This window comes from Saccoglossus kowalevskii, chromosome 13 (genome assembly GCF_978046115.1).
Source record: "Saccoglossus kowalevskii chromosome 13, keSacKowa6.1, whole genome shotgun sequence".
NCBI lineage: Eukaryota > Metazoa > Hemichordata > Enteropneusta > Harrimaniidae > Saccoglossus > Saccoglossus kowalevskii.
The window spans coordinates 13,056,056-13,082,026 of NC_140653.1; the positions used below are offsets into that span (position 1 = coordinate 13,056,056).

At 35.3% G+C, this 25,971-nt stretch overlaps 1 protein-coding gene across 1 annotated transcript in view; it reads left to right on the forward strand.

The window, feature by feature from the left end:
• Positions 1-25,580, forward strand: part of LOC144351787 (uncharacterized) — a 48,658-nt gene extending 23,078 nt beyond the window's left edge. The window contains exons 2-4 of the mRNA XM_085507319.1: positions 22,935-23,354; positions 23,607-25,236; positions 25,516-25,580. Of these exons, the coding sequence (XP_085363445.1) occupies positions 22,935-23,354; positions 23,607-25,236; positions 25,516-25,580 (2,115 nt within the window). The remainder of the gene's footprint in view (positions 1-22,934; positions 23,355-23,606; positions 25,237-25,515) is intronic.
• Positions 25,581-25,971: the final 391 nt, after the last annotated feature.

Sequence of the window (25,971 nt, forward strand, 5' to 3'; positions counted from 1 at the left end):
GAACTTCCATTTATTTATAATTAATATTAGTAGACATTTATTGAAATCTTCTATTACATAACATTACGATATTACGAGTATACTTTTGAACGTAAATAGGATACTTTTGAACTTCCATTTATTTATAATTAATATTACTAGACATTTATTGAGAGCACTTTTGAACATCATATTTTATAAATTATTGAACTATTCGTGAAGTAGACAAAATAAACACCTAAAATGTATCATTTGAGAAAATCATTTATTCAAGTTAATATTAAACACACATTTGCAAAACAAAACAATAATATCAGGTTGCATGTATGCAAGGTTCATTACAACTTCTTAGTTAATTGGTGTACTGCATTTATCCTGTGAATAAAAAGAAATGTACAATAAACCTTAATTTAAACCGTACAGAAATATACTACAACATTTTATTTTGGGCCAGCTTTCTTGAGAAGTAAATATATAATATAAAACATGCAATATATATGCTCCTAATGCAGATATCAGAATAGCTTGTTGACATACGGTTACTGCATATTTACTACCAAAATATTAAGATTAGTTATCAAGGTACAATTGGAACAAGAATTTATTCATACAAAAAAAGTTATAAGTTAAAGTGAATTAATTATGCACAGATTAACACCAACAACTAGTTAGATCTTATATAAGTGCCTTAAATTATCTGTGATTTCATCCGGTTATTAGAAATATATTTTTCAGTGTTCTGGTTTTGTTTTGAGATATTAGCACCAGAAAAATTCATTATAATGCAAATTTTCCTGATTAAATATGCACAGAGTTGTAACAAAACCTTTCGTTTGTCCCATACTATCCGATTGTCGAGTTTTGTCTGAATATGATCACTGGTTCTAGATTTATATTTATATTTATTTATTTCACCAGTATACAAACAAAATATTTACATGTTCATGTACGGGACAATATAATACTGGTGGGGACCAAGGAAATAGTCCATTTGGACTAGTCTAGACCATGGCCCTTAATATTAAATAAAAAAATTAAGTCGTCATAAAAGTCACAGTAAACAAACAAAAGTAATGAATTAAATAAATGAGATCAACCAGTAAATAGTATAATCAATCATCACAATGAATGAATGATATTAAAATTATTTAATAAGAGTATTCAAATTTGCATACTTTTAAAATGAATATGCTCTATGTACATAGATAAATATCACTCACTGAGAAGCATTTTCTTCAGCTCTTGTTTGAAAATGCTTCTACTGCCCATGCTTTTTAGGGTTGGGGGGGGGGGGGCAGAGTTCAGATGTATAATAGTGGCGTATTGAAAACTATGCTGTGTAATGGTTAAACACATGTAAGGGAAGTTACCAGTAGCACCAGATCTGGTTGGATAGGGATGATGAATGTGCTGGGGGAAATAATCGCTGACACCATGGACAAATCGATTTGTTTTGAGGTCAAAATTTGTAATTGTAATTTGTAATTTATTCATTTAAAACAGTACATCCATAAATGGTTTTTCATGCACAGCATATATATATAAAATTTAACATAAAATTGAACAATCCACTGCAAAAATGACGAGAACACAATAAAGAAATGCATAAATAGGGTATAAAATAAAATGATAAAATTACAATTAAAAACAAGTCATTGAAAATGACACAGTCCCCGTTAAATTTTTCAAAGTTCTCTTTGTGCTTGTCATATTAAAGCGGAGGGGTTGTCGCGAGTGTATCCTTGAAACTTGAGTTCCAAGTGGCGTATGCAACAGATTGATTATTTACATCAAAACAAGTGTTCCGTGTAGTAGTAATATGGCCAAAAATAAAAACAGCCGTTATTCGGCCATCTTTGATCTGGTTATGAAACACACTTGATATGTATGATGTATGCCAAATACGAATGAAAATGGTACATAAATTGTGGAAATATAGTAGTAAGGCCAAAAAGTCAGACGGCTGTCAATCGGCCATCCTTTACCAGATTTTGAAAAAAATTGTCATGGACATACATCATAACATGTATGAAGTACATGTATGTGCGAAATTTGAATGAATGAATTTGAACTGACAGAGCACGTCCAAGATACCGCATAAAAAAAACAAGATGCCTGCCAGTCGACAATCTTTGATCCAATTGCGAAATAAATCGTCATGGACATGTATCCTAATATGTATAATCTATGTACCAAGTTTGAATGACAACTGACAAAGCATGTCCAAACTACAACATTTTCAAAAAACAAGATGGCTGCCAGTCAGCCATTTTGAATTGAATCGCTAAACAACTGCATGTGCATATGTCCCACATAAAGTACTAGGCACATACAAAGAATGAACGGAATCGGTCCAAGGGATTCTGAGATATGACTCTGGACGGACGCACGGACGCACAGACGCACAGACGCACGGACGGAGACCGAATTATAAGTCCCCGTTTTCAGACTTCGTCCAAACGGGGACTAAAAACATAGCAGTCCGAAAAAACGATAAAATGCATAAATGGGGTAAAATATGAATTTACAACAAAGTGGTAAGATAAAATTATACAATATTGTTAGCAGCTGTAGTAATACATTTGTAAGTGAGAAAACTAAACCCCTTTTCAGATAGAAGTTTTTAACAAGCAGCCTCTCGGTTGAGATAGCTCCGCTGTTAGCAATGCACATTTCAATTAAAGAACAGAAGATATCATTAGAAAATGAACAATATGCATAGTATCAATGCAATGGGACTTGTTTTCAACAAGAATTCAAAAATATAATTTTTCACCATATATGATTGTGGTTTTTAACAAGAGGTCGAAAATATCACTTTTACTAAAAATGATAAAAATATTCATCAAAATTAGAGAATTGAAGTGTCATCATGAAATGAACAAATTTGAGAGTGGTCCACATGTAGTGCCTATATATGTAATATCAAAGCAATTAGACTTGTGGTTTTTAACAAGAAGCCGAAAATATAACTTTTTACCAAAAATTGACAAAAATATTCACCAAAATTAGAGAATTAAAGATATCATTACAAAATGAACAAATCTGAGAGAGGTCCACATGTAGTACCTATATATGTAATATCAAAGCAATTGGACTTGTGGTTTTTAACAAGAAGTCGAAAATATCACTTTTTACCAAAAATGGCAAAAATATTCACCAAAATTAGAAAATTGAAGATATCAATACAAAATGAACAAATCGGAGAGAGATCTACCCAAGGTACATATACACCAAGTATCAAAGCATTCAGGCTTGTAGTTTTCAAAAAGAAGTCGAAAAAGTAAAACATTGACAAGAACGACGGACGGACGAAGACGGACAATCACTCATTTGATAAGCTCCGCTCGACAAAGTCGACAGCGATGCTAAAAATCATCCCCCCTTTTCATACAGACTGCTCAAAATTTAAATCCCTTCAGACCGCACATGTATGTGTTGCATCCGGTTAGTTATACATGTACAGTTTCCAAATAGATAAAATGCTATTTACAGGTAATGGTGATTTTGTGTGTTAAGTTCAATAAATCACTTTGTTCAAATGTCTTAATATGTAAATAAAACAAGAAAACCATCAGAGATGGTTGACTCCCAAGCTGTTCATGGAAAATTGGAATCATTCACTAGCAGTTACAGCTTTGGGTACCTTACACTGCTATTACAGTGACTATAAGGCAGTGTATGCTATTTTTAAATCTGGTTGATTACACTGAACAAATCTGTATGTAGTTGCTAGAAATTGTTGAACTCTTTGTTCTTGCAATTAAAGTTAAACACTGAAAAGCTTTAGTGTGAATGGAGAGAATTTGTAAATTGAGAGCAACATTTTTAAAAATAAGCGTGACATTCAATACAGTTTGGAAAAAGTCAGCATAGAAATGGGCCATTCCAGTTTATATCTGCACCCCCCTGTTGATGAGGTCGGATTTCCAGCACTGTATGATGGGGGAAATACCCCGGAATTCCAATCTGGAAATCCTGACAAGTATGGAAAAAAATCCTGGAAATCCAGGCAGTTATGGCTACTAAATAAAATATGGCCTAGTTTATCTAGCCACATACCGGTTGATGAGGTTGGATTTCCAAGACTGTATGATAAAAAAAAATTGGAATTCTGACTGTATATGGTAAAAAAATCGGGCCAGTATGAAATAGTTATTACTGAAATTAGATAAGGATAGTGGCACGAATGAGCTCATCAATACCGTGAATCAGGACTAGTTTGGATTTCCATTATCAAATATAAAATTTTGAACTTAGTAAATTAGCATATGATGAGAGTTATATTTGGAAATCCTACTCTGTATGGTGGCACAAAGGAACTCATCAACACCATAAGTAGGAACTATAGTTTTGGATTTCCATCACTGTATGGTGAATGGTGATTTGGAAATAAAACTTTGTATGACTTATACACCCATGGAAATTATACCCTGTATGAAGTAAACACACAAGCTCATCAACAGGGGGGTGCAGATATAAACTGGAATGCCCAATGCCAGACACAATTTGGTCTATAAGCATTAATATATGCAAACGTATGCAAATTAGCACACACACAATATGTTGTCAGAACCGGAACCATAAGTACACTAACCATATCAAGTTTGGAGAAGATCAACATAGAAGCACCAGATACGACTTTGTCCACAAACATTAGTACATGTATACGCAAATAATATTCAGATATGCAAATTAGCACACACACTATATATTGTCACCACCGGATCAATAATTACATTAATCAGGCTAAGTTTGAAGAATATCAGCCATGCCAGAGATATGACTTCATCCATAAGCATTACAATTTACAAATATGCAAATTAGCACACACACTATATGTTGTCAGCACCGGACCCATAAGTACACTAATCATACCCAGTTTGGAGAAGATTGGCATAGGAATGGCAGAGATATGACTGTTCGTACACTTGTAACCACTATGCTGGACCAAACATTGTGAAAAGGGATTGTCAATGGAGTTCCAACCAATCATGCAGATAAATCAGTAACGGAAACACAGACGTGCAGATTTGCCGGTTAGAACCTTCGATAAAAGCGGTCAGTTCGATCATGAAATGTACATGATTGTTTAGACAAAACTCAATCAGATCAAAGGCCGCGGGCACTTGGGAGATACCACTTTTATGACAGGCATGGAGATGCGCAACATGTGAGAATTGTTTAACTTAAATACAAAATTTTCTGTTTTGTATACTATGCTGTTGTAAATATGTGTTACGCCTGTGTTTCGTTTGCTGTATTGTTTCTAAATTTGTCTAAAAAATGTTTTTTAAGTTCACTCAAAAACACTACTTCAAAATAGTATAAATTATAAAAATATGATCATACAAAATCTTGGATAAAAGAATAAAGTGTGTACAGTTTGTGTTTTTTCTTAAATTAAATTTATCATCTAAAATTTACAAACAGGTTCTCATTCTTTTTAAAACAGAATAAAATAATAAATTCATAGTAAACATATTTTTTCTTTAGATCTTGATCAAATGCAGACGGAAAATGTTACATCAACAACACAAAACATATGGTAATGTTCAGTATATACTTTTATGGGGTACAAATTAAATAATTTTGAATAAGGTCAGAGTGACCTTTAAATTATGATAAGACTTGTTTATAACTCAAAGTTTGTAACTCAAACATACTTGCCCTCCTTTGGGTAGGGGTATTTCAGTGTATCAATTTATCTTGAGAAGTTAATAATGCATATCATTGTACATTCGATCAATTGGAGGCACACATGGAATGACTTGATGGGGCTTGCGTTACCAGTCTGCTTCTAATTTTCGTGTTCGGAGCTGTACGACGCACAGGCATATTTTAATCAAAGAAAGCTTAGAAAGAACTCCCATGTGCTGAGAGTATTGGAGACACATTAAATATAATTCGAAATTACTTAGCTGAAAACTAATTATGCAAATCAGAAAATTAATATGACCAGATTTGAGTGTAAAACTAATGAGGTCTGCGCAATGTAACAGAAAATCTATGTCTCCAAGTTTAATTGAAATGTGATTAGAACCAAAAAATTATGAATTATTATGCTTATTAGGGAATTAATATGAACAGATTTTTACCCCAAACTAATTAGGTTTGTACATTGTCCTAGAGCATCTTTGTACTAAGTTTCATTGAAATGGAATAATTAGTACCGTGAAAACTCCAAAATTTCGACCCCTCTAAAAATTCGTTCGCCTATTTATTTGCCGGGTTTCGGTGTTTTATTTACCTCCAAATTTTCGACTCCACTAAAAATTGCCGACTCATTCTTATTCGAAAATTGCGACCAGTTTTAGTTTTCCCCCAAACGAAAAAAAAAACGATGTGAGCGTTCAAACGGGACCTTCCTCGAAGGCATGAATCCGGGTTTCTGATTGACTGAGAGATTTTTATTTTATTGGTAACGAAAATATGTTCTAAATAAACGAAGTTTCAAATAAAAACGAACACAAAAATCTCGGCATGCTGCGTTTCTGAATTGTTGATTATTACTGTACTCAGTAGTGATTATAATAATGTACACAAAATAAATTTGTTGAATGGTTATGAAATACAAATAAAAGTCAACTAAGTTTCATCGTAAGCGAATGATTCCGGTCTCGTATAAACGTTTGATGCTGTAGGATATCCGCCATGTTCTCTTAGGTCAAATAGGTCAAATCGCTAATTAACCAATCAAAAAGCTGGATGATGCCAACGTGTTCAAATTACCATAGCTTATTTAAATATGTTAATGTTATTGAACGCAATGCGAAGAGATTGATGTTGTAGTACGATATTTTGGCTTGGATTTTGATGCGAAAACGGCATGATTTTTTTTTAAATAAAAAAATTAGTTGTTTTTAAAAAATAAACTGGTCATCTGAAGAATAATTTAACATTGTTCACAGTGATAACAGCTCATTCTCGAAAGGAAGCTTACCCGCTCACGCTAGTCACGATAAAAATCATACACGTGTACTCTTGAATAGACAAACGTCAATGACTACGGTAAAACTTTTACTCTATTTTAGCCGGCAGGATTGATTGAAATGTCCGAAAAATGACGCCAAAATACACCTTAAAAGTCCCATTTTATTTTCTTAAATCCCATTTTATTTTTTAATCCAAGGGCGAATTTACGGCAGAATTTGGTCCCTCAAATAAGGGACACGTGAGCTTTGATTCTAACCGGATACATTGCACTGGGTCGGGGAGATAGTTTGCTAAACTTCCATGTATCTTTTGTCCAATGGGTACCTGTACTTCGAACATTCGCAAGTTTTCCTAGGTAGTGCGAGACAGCTTTGTCTTTTGACCTATTAGTTTTGTGCTGACCTCTTCTGCGCGTCTTGATGTTTTGTTTTGCTTGTCATAATACTGATGTCATAATTGATGACTTTGTTTAGATTTTGAGTTACAACTCGGCCACGACTCTAAAAACATGTCACATTTCTAACGCCAATTATTTAAAACCGGTCGAAATTTTGGAGTTTTTACGGTACTTTAGATATCAGTGTGAAAGCTTAAAATTGGTTAATTATGCAAATTAGGTAATTAATATGTACAGATTGTAACCCACAATTATTCAGGTCTGTCTATTGTCCTACAGCATCCATGTACATTCATTGATATGTGATGTATAGTACCTGAGATATCAGTGTGAAAGTTGGTTAATTATGCAAATTAGGTGATTAATATGCACAAATATTTACAGGAAACTAATTGGGTCTGCATAATTCTAGATTCATTGAAATGTAAATGATTAGTACTTTAGATATCAGTAGAAAAGCTGAAAATTAATTATGCAAATTAGGTAATTAATATGCACAATTATTTACCCTAAAACTAATCAGGTCTCTGCATAGTCCTAAAGGATCTATGTACCAAGTTTCATTGAAATGCGATGATTAGTACTTGAGATACCCATGGAAAAGCTGAAAATTAACTAATTATGCAAATTAGGTGATTAATATGCACAAATATTTATCGAAAACAATCAATCTCTGCATAGTCCTTGAGTATGTAAGTACCAAGTTTCATTGAAATGTAATGCTAACTACTTATATCAAATGCTGAAAATTAATTAATTATGCAAATTAGGTAATTAATATGTACTGATATTACCATAAAAACTATCAGGTCTGTGCAGTGTCGTATGACATCTATGTACCAAGTTTCATTTGAAATGTGATGATTAGTACTTGAGATATCAGTGGAAAAACCGAAAATTGACTAATCATTATGCAAATTAGGTAATTAGTATCCACGGATTATTACCAAAAACTAATCAAAACCTAGCATTAGTTCAGAGCATCTATGTACCAAGTTTCATCAAAATCCAATGAGTGGTTGTTTAGATATCAGTGGAACAGTCATGGAACCACTAAAAAATAGCTAATTATCATGTAAATTAGGTAATTAATATGCACGGATTTTTACCAAAAATTAATCAAATCTGCACATATGTTCAGAGCATCTATGTACCAAGTTTCATCAAAATCCAATGAGTGGTTCTTTAGATATCAGTGGAACAGTCATAGAACAGCTAAAAATTAGCTAATTATCATGCAAATTAGGTAATTAACGAGCATGGATTTTTACCAAAACCTAATCAAATCTGCGCATTGGCCCAGAGCATCTATGCACCAAGTTTCATCAAAAACCGATGTATGGTTCTTGAGATAGCAGTGGAACAGTCGGACACACATACACACACACACACATACAGACACACTAACTGCAAAGACTCCCATTTTGTGCTTCGCACATGGGAGTCAAAAAATCAGATATCTTAAAACACATTACCAAAATTACAAAAACACTGGAGATGTTTTTTACTTCCATGATCAGCATAAGTGGTGACCGACTAAACTGCGACAAGCTGTTTGTCGGCCTGAGTCACTCACTTCACTGAACGTACCCAATATTTTCGAATAGTACTGGCATATTTTAGAAGCAACATGAACAATTTATATGCTAGTTATGATTGCTGATTACATTGTATCTCCCAATTCATAGCGCCCGGACTGCAGCTCACACCATCACATCACTGCACTAGTAAACGAGCACTCTGTCTTTGGCACTGGAACCAGCGTCAGCGACAACTGTCCACGAAGCGATTACAATCATGAAACACCCACCTCCCATTATTGAGTATTTGTACATGTTTGTTAACAAATTGAATGGGCAGGACTCCAGAAGACATACCTACACTTTATGCAATTTTTTAAATTATGCTAATTTATTCATGACGTAAAGTTTCTGTGCTCATGAATATTCATTAATTTGTGGGTCAATACATTTTAAAAGGGGCGATATATTATTTTTGGCGGAAGAGTTAGAAAGGGGGATCAGTAATCATTAGGGGGTCGATACAAAAGAAGGGACCCATTTGGAGAGCAGCCATGCTCCTCGTGTCTGTTGTTGCACTACAGCTGTCAACTGTGTTCGTTCTTCGTCAACTTCGACTGGCTTCCATGTGAGGTAGTATTCTTGTGTTCTGTTTTTCTGACTTGAGTTTTTGAATCAGCTGTTCATGTTTTTAACGTCTTTCATGTCTTTTGTAGGAGTGTCCAATCCATGATTCGAACTTGCGATCTTTGAGTTCCCAGCGCACTGTCTTCACTAGCATTCAAAAATCTAACTAAACATACTGGATTCGAACCAGCGATCGCTCACATTGCTGACATAGTACAAATCAATTGAGCTAAGTGGGTAGTCATGCAAATTGAATAATTTGTTGTCATATTTAGCTTTATTACCAAACGCTTCAGCGTGGTATTAAGAGTTTGTTTTCAGGGGTGGATGATACCAAGGTGGGAAATGGATGCACATATGGGGTTAATTCCTTGAATTGCAATATAGAGGGTCCAGGCTGAAATACAATATATAGTGTTTTCATGTTTCGTCTGATATTTCTGTGGTATTCTGCTGCTGTAAGTAATGCACAATTTGTTCCGAAATTCAGTATATTGTGTGTATTCCAGGGTTATTCGTTTTTTGCTGAAAACACCCCTATTTTTTAGTGGCAGAGTTTGAATAGTCTCACTCCCACTGGAAAATCTGCATTGTTGCTTGAATGTGAGTTAATTAAACACATTTTCCAGACCGGCGAAAGAGTATGCAACAGCCAATTTTAACAGCCTGTCACGTGATTTTAGTCTGAATGTCAACAAGAAGAGGCTAGTCCATTTTACGCAGGAGTAATTGGGAGTACAATATGTGAGGGATAGTATCAACAGAGATGTGTATAGTGAAAAGTAATATCTATCCTTCATTTACATCTCTGAGCATTTTTGTTTTAGTATATTGGTTTGAAAATGTTGAACTTGCATGATTTGCAATGTGTTTTTTTAATGGGACTCTCCTATTGATCGAATCCCGGGTTTGAACGAGAACGGCACACCACGTGATTCGTTTGAATACAATGCTGATGGCAAACATGTCGTGTTACTGCGGTACTCCACTGACGGGATGACTTACTGCATGCTACAACTTCGCTTGTGATGTTGCTTGTTAGCCATGGATTACATGAATCTTGATTACCAGTCAAATGTTGCTCATTTGACGTTGGTAATCTTTATTTGGAACTGAGTAACTTCCTGGTACTTCGTACTATGATAAAAATCAGTCAACATACATCAAGTTCTCTCAATCGTAGTATTCCATGTGATGTACACCTAATATGCCAAAAATTTTGCTGAACGATTTGAACTGAATAAAAATAGCAGACGAAAATTTGTTTACAAAATAAAAATACTTCGGTTGCCAATGAAAACCGGTAAAAAACAAGCAATATGTTTTCGGCTGTTATCATGGAAGGGACATGAACGTGAAGCTAACGTCTGTTTATAACTAAAACCGGGCACCTTATACGAGGTTTGCAAAATAACATGGCAGTCATTAGAAGTCACTTTATTTTATTGTTAGGACGTATTCAGCCGTTAAATGTATAATTTCCAATCGTTTTGCGATAGTATTTTCTAGATTGGAAGCAGCATTTACATTTTATTCAAAGTTCAAAGCTGCGTTGGGATTACGTTGACAGTGGTAACAATGTCGGCGCCGGTGATCTCTTACCAGTGCGCAACGTAGCCAAAATAAAAGGCATGATCATTTGGGCACTGCTATTACAAGACTTTGGCTGTTGCCATGGTAGCGGTGGGTCAGGATTGTTTTTCCAATTAGTGATGGTACGACCTGCCTGTCAAGTATGAACCGTGACAAAATCAGCCAAGCCAAAAAAAAAATCACAGAAGAGTTAAAAAGCCATTCCTGCTGAACAATTACTCTAACTTCGGGGTCAACTTTCTCATTAATGAAAAAAGATATCAAAAATTCAAATAGTAACTTTTTGCCCACACTCCAGCCGAGTACAATGAGCTATGTCTGAGGTGTTGTATCACAGGGAGTTGGACAAACTTGTGTATTTTAATACAAATGTTATATAACTTTTCTTTTACCCCCCCTCCCCTTCCTGGTATCTATTTCAAGTATTTTTGTCAGGTTCAAATTGTTCACCAGCATTTTTGGCATGTTAGATGTACATCACATAGAATACTAGGATTGGGAGAACTTAATGTTTGTTGACCACCTGGAATCTGAGTTTTATAAATCTTGAAGGGCTCTCGGAAGATCCACCCGCTGCCTGGACCCGCAGTAAAATCTCCGATTAATATGGAGCCGCAACCATCAACATCGATATACCATGAGATTTCTGCTGGCGACGTTGCGGCGTTACTCAGTTCCAAATAAAGATTACCAACGCCAAATTAGCAAAATTTAACCGGTAACCAAGACTCAGTCTATCCACGACAAGCAAGCAACATCCCAAACGAGGTTGTAGTGTGCAGCTCACGAGTCAGCGACGACCGATTTCAACGAAAGTCATTCCGTCAGTGGAGTACCGCAGTTGCACGGCATGTTTGCCAATGTACAGATCTGTGGAGGAACTTTTAACTTCAACATCAACCGTGTATCGTAGTCGCCCAGTTTAAGTTCTGGTTCTGTCGTGGTCCCAACTAAAGGGCGACAGTCGTCGTGTCGCGTCCTGTTCGATATGGGACTCACAGCGACGTATACAACGCGTGTAAAATACATTGTTTATTTACATGAAATTCGAACACGCGCTGTGCTACGACCACCGCGCTTAAACATCCACGAGTTATTTATTCGGACAATGACTTAAATTAGACGTCTGATTATTTTATTTTCACACGTACAGCGACACGCGTTCTACACTGACAAGCGTTGCTAAGTCGCAGCACTGTCTTGGAGCATATTAATGGCAATTGGGTTCCCCGATCTAAATTTCTATCCCGGTTTGTTGCACGTTCTTTTTTTAATATGAAATAATCAAATATGGGACATGTGTATAATAACAGAACCCCACACCCTCCCCGTGGCTTCGCTCGTGAAAGTACGGCAGCAGGATACACCGCATCACTCGTGAAAATAACTTCCACACGCAATGAAAGCCACGGGGAGGGTATCTGTCATAATACTTCATTATCACTGAAAACATTTTTCCCCTGAAATAAATTCCAGTGAATATGCCATTTCCCTCATACTATATTGAGACACAGCGCAGTGAAAATTAGATTCACATGTAATGCTTGAAAACATGTCAGCAAAAATAAATTAAGTGAAATTCTACGTGACTTCATAATAGTTGGAAATGAACACATTACACCCGACCCTACCACTCCATATACAATGTAAACTACACCCCAAAACATCCTTTCACCCACAGTTACTACCGTGTTTCACCAGTGTATTCTATTTGACGTCAGGAGAAATTGAAATAAACAAATTAATTATAATTTCAGCCTCTAGTTGACCACTGATTAAATAAACTACCTCGTCTTTATGTCAACTTGCAGTTATTCGTTGCCTACATCAGTGACTTCAAAATATATGTTTCAATCCCAGGAATTTCACTCGCTGTTAATTGCATGGGAGTGGCAGTCTTTAATGAATTTCTATTGTCATGTCAATTTCTTGCGATTACTCGAACATTAAGCTGTAACCACATACCGCCTAGGTGCTGTAATTAAATCCTGGTGTAAGCACCATATGAACTATGAACAATGCACGTGAAGCCACCTGTGGGGTATATTCAATCCTATAGATTTCTCATTGTTTGGTAACTATTTGCTGCAAATGCAACAAAAATCAATATAAAAAATATTACCCACACAGTATTCTACAGGTTACTTGTTGCCAAATAGTGTTTGCGAGAAAAAGATGGGCAGGCAAGGGAATTGAACCCGGGTCCTCCTGATCACTATGTAGAGAACTGACCCACAAGACCACGATGGAATGACTGGTTGTGTTTGCATTTGATAAGAGTATATAGTGTGTAGTGTGTGTGTATATATATATATATATATATATATATATATATATATATATATATATATATATATATATATATATAGAAATAAAACATATTTCTAGAATTGAGTTACAATTGTCCCAAAAATCGGCAATTTTGTGTTTTTACTTGTGTAAACTATATACATGGCATAACCCGTTCGTGTACATTTTGCCAAGTGGGTGTTTGCCATCTGTGTTGCCCATACCTGACCCGACCCTAACCCTAATGCCAAGACACGTTACTGTTAATAATTCCGTTGCCCATACCTGACCCGACCCTAACCCTAATGCCAAGACACGTTCCTGTTTATAATTGCTCAATAATGATACTCTGTTGTGCACTGTCTGCGGGTAAGTTGCATTGATGTCAACTGATTAAACAAGTCGCGTTTAAGTAATTCCCACTATTAACAAGTGGTTAAATTGTCACAATAAATGTGTGGACAAATATTTGAGATTAATTTTGGTGTAGATAACTCTCGTTTAATTAATTCCCACAATTACAAGTTGTTAAATTGATAGAATAAATGTGCGGACAAATATTTTAGACTTATTTTGGTGTAGACAGCTCTCATTTAATTATTTTACACCATTAGAAGTTGTTAAATTGAGAGAATAAATGTGCAGACAAATATTTTAGACTTATTTTGGTGTAGACAGCTCGCGTTTGATTAATTCCCACAATTACAAGTTGTTAAATTGAGAGAATAAATGTGTGGACACATATTTTAGACTTATTTTGGTGTAGACAGCTCTCATTTAATTATTTTACACCATTAGAAGTTGTTAAATTGAGAGAATAAATGTGCAGACAAATATTTTAGACTTATTTTGGTGTAGACAGCCATCGTTCAATTATTTTACACCATTACAAGTTGTTAAATTGAGAGAATAAATGTGCAGACAAATATGTTAGACTTATTTTGGTGTAGACAGCTCGCGTTTGATTAATTCCCACAATTACAAGTTGTTAAATTGAGAGAATAAATGTGTGGACAAATTTTTTAGACTTATTTTGGTGTAGACAGCTCTCATTTAATTATTTTACACCATTAGAAGTTGTTAAATTGAGAGAATAAATGTGCAGACAAATATTTTAGACTTATTTTGGTGTAGACAGCTCGCGTTTGATTAATTCCCACAATTACAAGTTGTTAAATTGAGAGAATAAATGTGTGGACAAATATTTTAGACTTATTTTGGTGTAGACAGTTCTCGTTTAATTATTTTACACCATTAGAAGTTGGTAAATTGAGAGAATAAATGTGCAGACAAATATTTTAGACTTATTTTGGTGTAGATAGCCATCGTTCAATTATTTTACACCATTACAAGTTGTTAAATTGAAAGAATAAATGTGCGGACAAATATTTTAGACTTATTTTGGTGTAGACAGCTCGCGTTTGATTAATTCCCACAATTACAAGTTGTTAAATTGAGAGAATAAATGTGTGGACAAATATTTTAGACTTATTTTGGTGTAGACAGTTCTCGTTTAATTATTTTACACCATTACAAGTTGTTAAATTGAGAGAATAAATGTGCGGACAAATATTTTAGACTTATTTTGGTGTAGACAGCTCGCGTTTGATTAATTCTCGCAATTACAAGTTGTTAAATTGAGAGACTAAATGTGTGGACAAATATTTTAGACTTATTTTGGTTTAGAAAAGTCGCATTTAATTTACTTCCACAAATTACAAATTGTTAAATTGAGAGAATAAATGTGTCGACAAATATTTGATACTTATTTAGGTGTAAGAACTCGTGTTTGACCAACTTCTACTATTGAAAGTTGTTAAAATAATGAAATAAATATACTGGTAGATATTTGATTAAATTGTGAAACTTTCTAACAAAATGTTAACTGCTGGCTTCGAACCCTCAATCAACAATTCCGCAGACACAGTATAAATTCCACAACACCACAGAAGATATTCGTCTGTTGCCTGAATTGTTTTCGTAATATAGTGAACGCGGCCATCGACACTTTAACAAAACTTACCTTGACTTGGGTCTTGTTTATCTCTTGTCACAATCTGGAAACTGTTGAACAAATTGCGCGTCGTCCAGTTTAAGACGTAAGTTATTTTATTATTTATTCTTTCAGTTTTGTATGGTGGAGTTTTGTTAGGTTTATTATTTTTTCGCGACGTTCTTTGCTTACTTGTTTACGGTTTGAGAGATTTCAGTTCATTTACGTTTTTACGGTAGCTCTGAGCGGGACTCGAACCCACTGTCTTTTCAGGCTAATTTTTTTTTATTTTGATGGCACGCTTGTGTACCACGCCACGACATTGGTCGTTGAGTGGTATTCATTTTTCTAACTACTCCAGTGTTCCGATGAGTTGAACGGAAAAGCCAAAACGATTGCTGGTTTCTGATTGCTTCAGTTCTGGTGAGTGTGTATCTAGTGCGATTCGAACCCATGTCGTTTGTATTGGGCGTTTTTTTATTTCCCATGTTGGCTACGCCGTAATATGCAACCACTTCCCCGTTTTATTGTGATTTTGAGAGTGTTTAATGATGTCTTCCTCACCCGTCACGCCATGACCCAGTTTCAACAAGACGGCCATTTTGGAACAGAGTGCGTGGCCCTCGTCGTGACCCGACTGACTATATGGGCCTTCTGTTCAACTGTTAAGGTAGCGAGACCATTATTTGTGTTGAAAATTACGATTTTCACATTTATTTATTAATTTATGAAATGCACTATAAACTTTCACGTGATAAAGTCAACATAACATAGAATGTCATGTAAGTTGGTTAAAATGTAGATTTTCTGAAGGGAAGCAAGGCAGCCTCACTAGTGTTTTCCAAAATCAACAACACAGGTTTAATCTGTGTGCCTATAAGTTTCAAAGATAAACTCAAGACAAAGCAATGTTAGGATGTGTTATCAGTAGCTATCTGACACACAATGAGTGTTTCCAAACATTTGAGTGGTTTGTCTCCGCCCCTATTTGTTTCACAGATTAGTTATTTGCATATGAATGTGTCAGACACAAGGTCACACAGCCACTGAAAAAAATCATTGATTTTGGTGTTTTCATATGCCGAATTTATCCAATTATAGCTATCCCATTTCTTTATTTTTTTGGTTTCCAATAGCCTTACACATCTGGATGTCCCTACACATGTTAAAAAAGACCTTGATGGGAAAACAAATTGATTGTGCCGATAAACAAGCTTGAAAATCTTTGCTGTTACTTCATTGACGTTTTCTAGGAGTTTATGTTTTTCAAAATACAAGGTCTTTAACAAAAAATAACGTATACTTATTATCGTCGGATTAACACCAAATTTTCACAGCTTTAAGGTGACAGTGAGAGGAACTTGAATGTGTCCAGACAAACTATTTCATTGATTATTTACCAACGAATTGTGGTTTGAGTTGGGAGCAATGCGACTAAAACAGTAATTGAAATTCAGCACACTATTTTTTAAAACGTGTTGCTTGAATAAAACTGACCAGACACATTCAAATTACCAGACTATTAAACAACTAGGAAAAGTGAAAAAAAATACTTGTTATCGCCAGCATAAATGCGTAATTATTTTTTTTACAGAAAAAGTAATTTTTCACCTTTGGTTGAGTAACGCGTCGTAGAATGCAGATACGGGCATGACAAACACACCTTTGAAAAGCTTGAAGTCTGGCGATTCTAAAAATATATACTTTCCTGGGTCTATTTGTAGTCATTTGGTCACAATTAGAAGATGAAAAAAAGTATGCAAATAATAGTCTCGCTACCTTAAGCTAGGATTTATTACCGTTATTATCATTATATTGTCACGTGATTTGTTTTACCTTATGTGTAATGTCTTAAGTATCTTTATTGTAATTTGTATATACCAATTCGTATATACCGAGGAAACGACCCCGACTGAAGGTCATGTATTTTGTGACGTCACCAATTCGTGTGTAGGTACGGCTTCTAGATCCGTGCCAATTGAATGCAATAACTACCCACCTTTTAGTCGCAGTGATGTAAGATAGCAATCTATGTGGAAGATTCGCGGGACGGTTCAACAGCAACAGAACGGCCATTGATTTCCGGTAGACAAATTTAAAGTTTTCCTATGATGCCATTTTCATACTCCTCCTACTAGTAGTCAATTATCGACGGTTTTTTTCGCACGTTTGAAGAAGTAGAACGGGGTTTCTGACGAAAAAGATACTTAAAGAGTCTCGCAAAAATAAGGAAACGCCAACAGTATCTGTTGATAATATAAAGTTAAACAACTTCCTGCTAAAATATGAATGTAAGAGTCATAAATTAGTGAGTAATTAAGATATAACAAATATACAGGGGAGACTTTTGAACGTAAGGGCCGAAAACATGTTGTTGTTGAGCGAAGCGGATCGCCAATCAGCCAACCAGCCAACCAGCTTGTGATTCTATTAATTACTATTCTACTAATATCTAATTATCCAAGGAACTGTAAGGCGTGTAACTGGTACATTTACATCTTTCAAAGCAGTACGGGTCACCAATGGCCCCATTCCACGATGCTCGCACAGTCTAGCCTGGGACATACCATTCATAGCAGAGGGTATGAAGGGTAACTGTATGTGAAAATGAGAATTACCTTCCTTTGGACTTGCCGAATTAATTAATAACTGTCGACTTAAATGGAATAATTGTTCAATTTTGTTTACTCATGTTTAGTTAATATAAACATTCGATAATTTCGACGAGCCCAAGGCGGGGTGGGATGAACTAACTCCTATAAATAAATGGCATAACCCAAATTGTTTAGATTAATGTTGTAAACCATCTTACAAACTGGATTTCTGTGTGCTTGTATCCCATCAGTAACAGTTCCTGGTTAACAAGTCTGCTTCTTTTATAACTCCGTTTTTTCTCTAGCTCTTATTTAGTGACCGGTAAGTTTTTTTTTTAATTTACTGATTGTGTGACATGATCTTGTTCTTTTCATGTTTTGTGACTGTGCTTAAGTGCTTTTCTTACTCTAGTTAGTTCTTACGTCCATGTTATGAAAAACATAAGACCTAAAACGGCCCCATGAACAACAGCTGCGAACACTAGAAAAGAAGCAAAAATCGATCATGGCGGTAATGACTTTGAGCGTGGCGTTGTCAAGCAAGCATGGCGATTCTGGGGAAATTTAAACCATAGACAGTATATCTACTATACTCTCTATGTTTAAACCAAGATGGTTGTAACAATTTGCACAACTTTTGCATAATTATCTCAATTCACTTAATTATACAACGCGTAAAATTACTGACTTCGGAAACTGTTATATTTTCAGGATAAAGTGTTACAAATTCACACAAGTTATTAGCAACTATCAATTTCAAAGTCGTCAATGACACAGTGACAGACTGTGGCGTCGTTAGACTTGCCTTGCGCTACTGTAACATCACACCATGGAAGTACTATCAAGTTACGTCCATGTTCACACTGTTTGGATCGTGTGCACGTACAAATATTTTGGAAGTTTTCTTTCTATTGAGAACTGTAAAATACCATCCAAACAGAATCCAATATCACCGTGACAGACTGTGGCATAGTAAGACCGGCATGATGATCAAACCTCATATTAATATTCTATATATTAGTCTGAGGACAAACGAAAGCACTGTGGCGGTACCACCATGATGTTTGTATTCTAGGGAGAATAGTACGTTGTTCATAAAGTCACATTCAGAAGAACTGCGATAAAACCAACCAGCATGTATGTATGTTGAATTTAAATCGCAACTTAGTTCAGTTCACGACACTTTCCTCCTTCAAGTACATGACTCAATTTATCGAATATCGGTAATACATGTAGGCCTTTGTAAACAGTGAACATACGGGATTGGTCAGTTACTTCGGCCTAAGAGGGCCGGCAGATTCCATTTTGTCAGCTATAAATCTCAGTTTACCCACCCCTATCAAATAAAAGAAAAGTGGGTGATCCAGCCCATCATTATAGTTTGAAGTCTTTGAAAACTAATTGAAATTTAAAATATCTTTCATATCTTATAGACCAGGAATGCTTTACACCCAAAGCACATTCTGTGTTTATGAAAACAAAGGAAACTTTGATTTTTGCTTAAATTTGTATTTGATTTTGGTGTATTACAGAGCAAAATATATTTAAAAGTAAAAAAAAAACTATTTATTTATTTTTTCATTATTTATTTTAATTATATATAAGCATTTTCACAAATTTAAATTTTTGGATTTGCTGTCACAGCTCTTTGTACTAATTGCTGTATTGTCTTTCCGTCTCCTGTTATAATTGGATAAATCCAGTCTTATACAATGGTGACTTCAGATTTTAAATAAAACAGTTTGATATCAGCAGCACATTGACAGTATAATTTTAGTTCAAGACGCATTCCACAATCTGTTAGTTATTTGGCAACTTCGACTCATTTAGCCTTTAACTTTTTTTTGCATCAAAAAATTGATAGGCAATATAGGTAATAGTTATCATTGAGAACACATTTGTACGATTATTTTTTTTTATCTTTTGTTCTGATATCAAAAACAGGGTGACCCCCCATTCGCAAAATCAGAAACAGGGTACACCCCCACTGATCCACCGACCCACCCCATGCCGAGGTAACTATCCGAACCTAAAACTAGATTCTCTCCTAACATCTTTTTTACTCCATTGTGCGAAGCACTTAATGGGAGACTTTGCAGTTACTGTGTCTGTATATATGTGTGTGTGTGACTGTTCCACTGATATCTCAAGAACCAATTATAATATTATAATGAAACTTGCTACAAAGATGCCCGGGGATATTGGGCAGGCCTCACTATTTTTTGGTTTAAACCTGTGCAATTAATTTCCCTAACAATTAGCCAATTTTAGCATTTTTAAAATTTTTCTCAAGAACCACTCACTAAAATGGGGTCATTAGTATTTGAGATTAGTATTTTGATCAGTGTAAAAGCCAAAATTTAACTAATTATTCAAATCAGTTGATTAATATGCACACATTTTAACCAAAATTAATCAGATTGTTCTAGAGCATCTATGTACCGATTTCATTAAAAAGTAATGAAGTAATGAAGTACTTGAAATATCAAAAGCTGAAAAATTATTATGTAAATTAGGTAATCAATATTTCACATATTTGTCTGTGTATTGTCCTATGTATCTATGTAAGTTTCATTGTGAAATGTGATAATTAGTACCTGAGATATCGGTGGAAAAGCCGACAATTGACTAATTATTATGTAAATTAGGTTGATTATTCACATGGATTTTTACCCAAAACTTGTCAAATCTGTGCATTAGTCCAGAGCATACATGTACCAAGTTTCATCCATATCCAATGAATGGCTCTGTGGATATCAATAGAAGAGTCATGGAATAGCCAAAAATTAGCTAATTATCGTGCAAATTAGGTAATGAATATGCATGGTTTCAACCAAAACATCAAATCTGCGGATTAGCCAAGCGTATATATGCACCATGTTTCATTAAAAACAACATACTGTTCTTGAGATATCAGTGGAATACACACACACACATAAATAAATAAATAAATACAGAACAGGCTCTCTGCGAAGACTCCCTTTTGTGTGCTTCAAATGTTGACAACATTTATCATGCTAACACAAAACCTTGGATAATATTTGCAGTATTTATCAGTGTAAGTATCAAAACTGCACCCCCATATTTCCTTAAACCAGGACTGTCATTTTGAACTTGTACTGTGGTAACATTTTCTACAAGTTTGGAATAGGATTCATATGTTCTTCAACAGTGAAATTACTTGGGCAACATATTTTCAGATACTCATTGATGCGCCTGAGTGTTACAGCTATGCACAATAAAATTGTGTCAGCAGCCTCCCTTCCGGGCAAACAGAATTAAATTGCAGATATACTTTCCAAACGCAAAATGAGATATCACATTGTCCACAATCAGACCAAGAAATGAAATCTCTCTGGAATTAGCAATTGCACCCAAGACTAGACAGAATTACAGGACAGATTTAAAACACGTGTTAGATTTGTTAAAATACACAATGTTCAATGTTCTCTGTCCTGTTTGCCAACAATTTCAGAGGACTTTTGCTATTAGTGACATTTTGAGTAACGCAGCTATCAAACTTTACTTAGCCAAAGTCAGATTTGCCTACCTTGAAGCAGGCCTACCAAAACCTTGGCAATCACTAAATGCATCATTTAGCCAATTAGTGGTAGTTTTGACCTTGTCAAAGTTTGTTTTGTTTTTGGTATTTCGTCTCCATGCCATGTAGAAGTCGGGATCAAGTTATAGTAGGTTTACTACCATTTATATATTTTATTCAATTAAATATTAAAGCATTTCATTGGTTTATTAATAAATAGAAAAATAAATTATGTTATAGTGGATTCCAGCATTTCTAGTGATTCAGTCTAGTTAGACCCTGTCTGGACACGAGAACTTATAATTTCATCTCCATGCTATTTTCATTCAAACTTCACAAACGCATATCAGATCATTTATACATATACCGGGTTTATGTAAGTGCATTTGTTTCATAATCTAATTCAAAATGGCTGAATGGGGGCCATTTTATTACTAAAAATTCATCAAAATTAAAAGCATTTCTGCCATTATGGACCTAAAATTTCACATGGACATATTTTGCATGTCATTAGATTTGATTCAAAAAAATGGCTTGCTGATGGCTATTTTTTAACAAATGCTGTGTTTGGAGCCATATTGATAACATGCGTGGACTTTGAAAATGCTTACCAAGGTTTATTAGAGATCACATACAGTTACTTAGTTTATAAGGTGGTATACTTGATGTGATGTTAGACATTTGTCTCACACATTTGTACTGAACTGAAAGTCCAGTGAAACCACCACAAACACTACTCAAAAATTTTATCCAATGGTTTCAAAATAATAACATTCATTATATTGAGTTTTTAACCATTATGACATTAATTTCATCATAAACAGTTTCACTGTTTGTTCACAATTTACTAAAAATCTGGAAATAAATTGGTGGAATTAACATAGTGTGTACATGTAAATGTAAAATGTTTAACTTTACTTTACTTTCTGAAGTGTGAATTTTGCTAAAACTTAGAACAATTCAATGAGAACCCAGCATGACTGCTATATGCTTAGATCAACGTACTGAAATAATGCAATTCGTCCTATAAGCACTCATTATACATTATTTTGGAAATGCTAAATACCTGGCAATTTTAGTAATTGTATTTGACCGTATTCAACCCACTTAGTTGTAGTTGACATATGATACAAACTGAGAAAATGAAATGTATTATTATTTTCAGTGAACAGTTGAGTACCAGGAATATGTCAAACAAGGAATAATACCAGAGTGACGACAGTCTGCATACTGAGCAACCATACCAATGTAAAGATGCAACAAGTGTTTTACCGAGAAAGGCCACCTGAAAAAACACATGATAATGCATACTGGTGAGCTACCAAAACAATGTAAAGAATGCAACAAGTGTTTTACCGAGAAAGGCCACCTGAAAAGACACATGAGAATGCATACTGGTGAGCAACCATATCAACGTAAAGAATGCAAACAATGTTTTACCGAGGAAGGCACTCTGAAAAGAAACATGAGAGTGCATACTGGTGAGCAACCCAACCAATGTAAAGAATGCAACAAGTGTTTTATCAAGAAAGGCCACCTGAAAACACACATGAGAGTGCATACTGGTGAGCAACCATACCAATGTAAAAAATGCATCAAGTGTTTTTCCAAGAAAGGCACTCTGAAAACACACATGAGGGTGCATACAGGTGAGCAACCTTACCAATGTAAAGAATGCAACAAGTGTTTTACCATAAAAGGCAGTCTGAAAACACACATGAGTGTGCATACTGGTGAGAAACCATACCAATGTAAAGAATGCAACAAGTGTTTTACTCAGAAGGGCCACCTGAAAACACACCTTAGAGTGCATACTGGGGAGAAACCATACAAATGTAAAGAATGCAACAAGTGTTTTACCGAGAAAAGAAATATGAAAACACACATGAGAAGGCATAGTGCTTGGAAACCATACGAATGTAAAGAATGCAACAAGTGTTTTTCCAAGAAAGGTACTCTGAAAACACACAAGAGAGTGCAAAGAGGTCTGCAATCATACCAATATACAGAATGTAACAAGTGTTTTACCGAGAAAGGAAATCTGAAAACACACATGAAAGTGCATAGTGGTGGGAAATCATGCGAATGTAAAGAATGCAACAAGTGTTTTTCCACAAAAGGTACTCTGAAAACAGACATGAGAATACATACTGGTGAGCAACCATACCAATGTAAAGAATGCAACAAGTGTTTTACCCAGAGAGGCGATCTGAAAACACACATGAGAGTACATACTGGTGAGCAACCATACCAATATAAAGAATGCAACAAGTGTTTTACCCAGAAAGGCCACATAAAAATACACATGAGAATGCATACTGGGGAGCAACCATACCAAGGTAAAGAATGCAACAAGCGTTTTACCATGAAAAGCAATCTGAAAAGACATATGAGAGTGCATACTGGTCAGCAACCATATCAACGTAACGAATGCAAACAATGTTTTACCGGGAAAGGCATCCTGAAAAGACACATGAGAGTGCATACTGGTGAGCAACCCAACCAATGTAAAGAATGCAACAAGTGTTTTAACGAGAAAGGCCACCTGAAAACACACATAAGAGTGTATACTGGTGAGCAACCATATCAATGTAAAGTTTGTGATAAACGTTTTACCTGGAAAACCAATCTGAAAACACACATGAGAGTGCATACTGGTGAGCAGCCATACCAATGTAAGAAATGCAACAAGTGTTTTTCCAAGAAAGGCAGTCTGAAAACACACATGAGTGTGCATACTGGTGAAAAACCATACCAATGTAAAGAATGCAACAAGTGTTTTACTCAAAAGGGCCACCTGAAAACACACCTTAGAGTGCATACTGGGGAGAAACCATACAAATGTAAAGAATGCAACAAGTGTTTTACCGAGAAAAGAAATATGAAAACACACATGAGAAGGCATAGAGCTTGGAAACCATGCGAATGTAAAGAATGCAACAAGTGTTTTTCCATGAAAGGCACTCTGAAAACACACATGAGAATACATACTGGTGAACAACCATACCAATGTAAAGAATGCAACAAGTGTTTTTCCACGAAAGGCACTCTGAAAACACACATGAGAATACATACTGGTGAACAACAATACCAATGTAAAGAATGCAACAAGTGTTTTACCCAGAAAGGCGATCTGAAAACACACATGAGAGTACATACTGGTGAGCAACCATACCAATGTAAAGAATGCAACAAGTGTTTTACCCAGAAAGGAAATCTAAAAACACACATGAGAGTGCATAGTGGTGGGAAACCGTGCGAATGTAAAGAATGCAACAAGTGTTTTTCCACAAAAGGCACTCTGAAAACACACATGAGAATACATACTGGTGAACAACCATACCAATGTAAAGAATGCAACAAGTGTTTTACCCAGAAAGGCGATCTGAAAACACACATGAGAGTACATACTGGTGAGCAACCATACCAATGTAAAGAATGCAACAAGTGTTTTACCCAGAAAGGAAATCTAAAAACACACATGAGAGTGCATAGTGGTGGGAAACCGTGCGAATGTAAAGAATGCAACAAGTGTTTTTCCACAAAAGGCACTCTGAAAACACACATGAGAATACATACTGGTGAACAACCATACCAATGTAAAGAATGCAACAAGTGTTTTACCCAGAAAGGCGATCTGAAAACACACATGAGAGTACATACTGGTGAGCAACCATACCAATGTAAAGAATGCAACAAGTGTTTTACCCAGAAAGGCGATCTGAAAACACACACGAGAATGCATACTGGTCAGCAATCATACCAATGTAAAGAATGCAACAAGTTTTATAAAAACAAATGCAGTCTGAAAAAACACATGAAAGTGCATATTGTTCAGCAACGTCACAATATTAGGAAGTTAGAAAAAACAAGGATTGATGGACATGTACATGTATTCCGTGTTATATTTATGTAGTGTGCTACAGTCTGTGTCCATATTATGATGGGCATGTACATGTATTCTGTGTAATACTTATGTAGTGTACTACAGTCTGTGTCCATATTATGATGGACATGTACATGTATTCCGTGTAATATCTATGTAGTGTACTACAGACTGTGTCCGTATTATGATGGACATGGACATGTATTCCGTGTAATACTTATGTAGTACACTACAGTCTGTGTTCATATTATGGTGGACATGTACATGTATTCTGTGTAAATTTATGCAGTGTACTACAGTCTGTGTCCATATTATGGTGGACATGTACATGTATTCTGTGTAATATTTATGTAGTGTACTACAGTCTGTGTTCATATTATGATGGACATGTACATGTATTCTGTGTAATATTTATGTAGTGTACTACAGTCTGTGTTCACATTATGATGGACATGTACATGTATTCTGTGTAATATTTATGTAGTGTACTACAGTCTGTGTCCATATTATGATGGACATGTACATTTATTCCGTGTAATATGTATGTAGTGTACTACAGTCTGCGTCCATATTATGATGGACATGTACATGTATTCTGTGTAATATTTATGTAGTG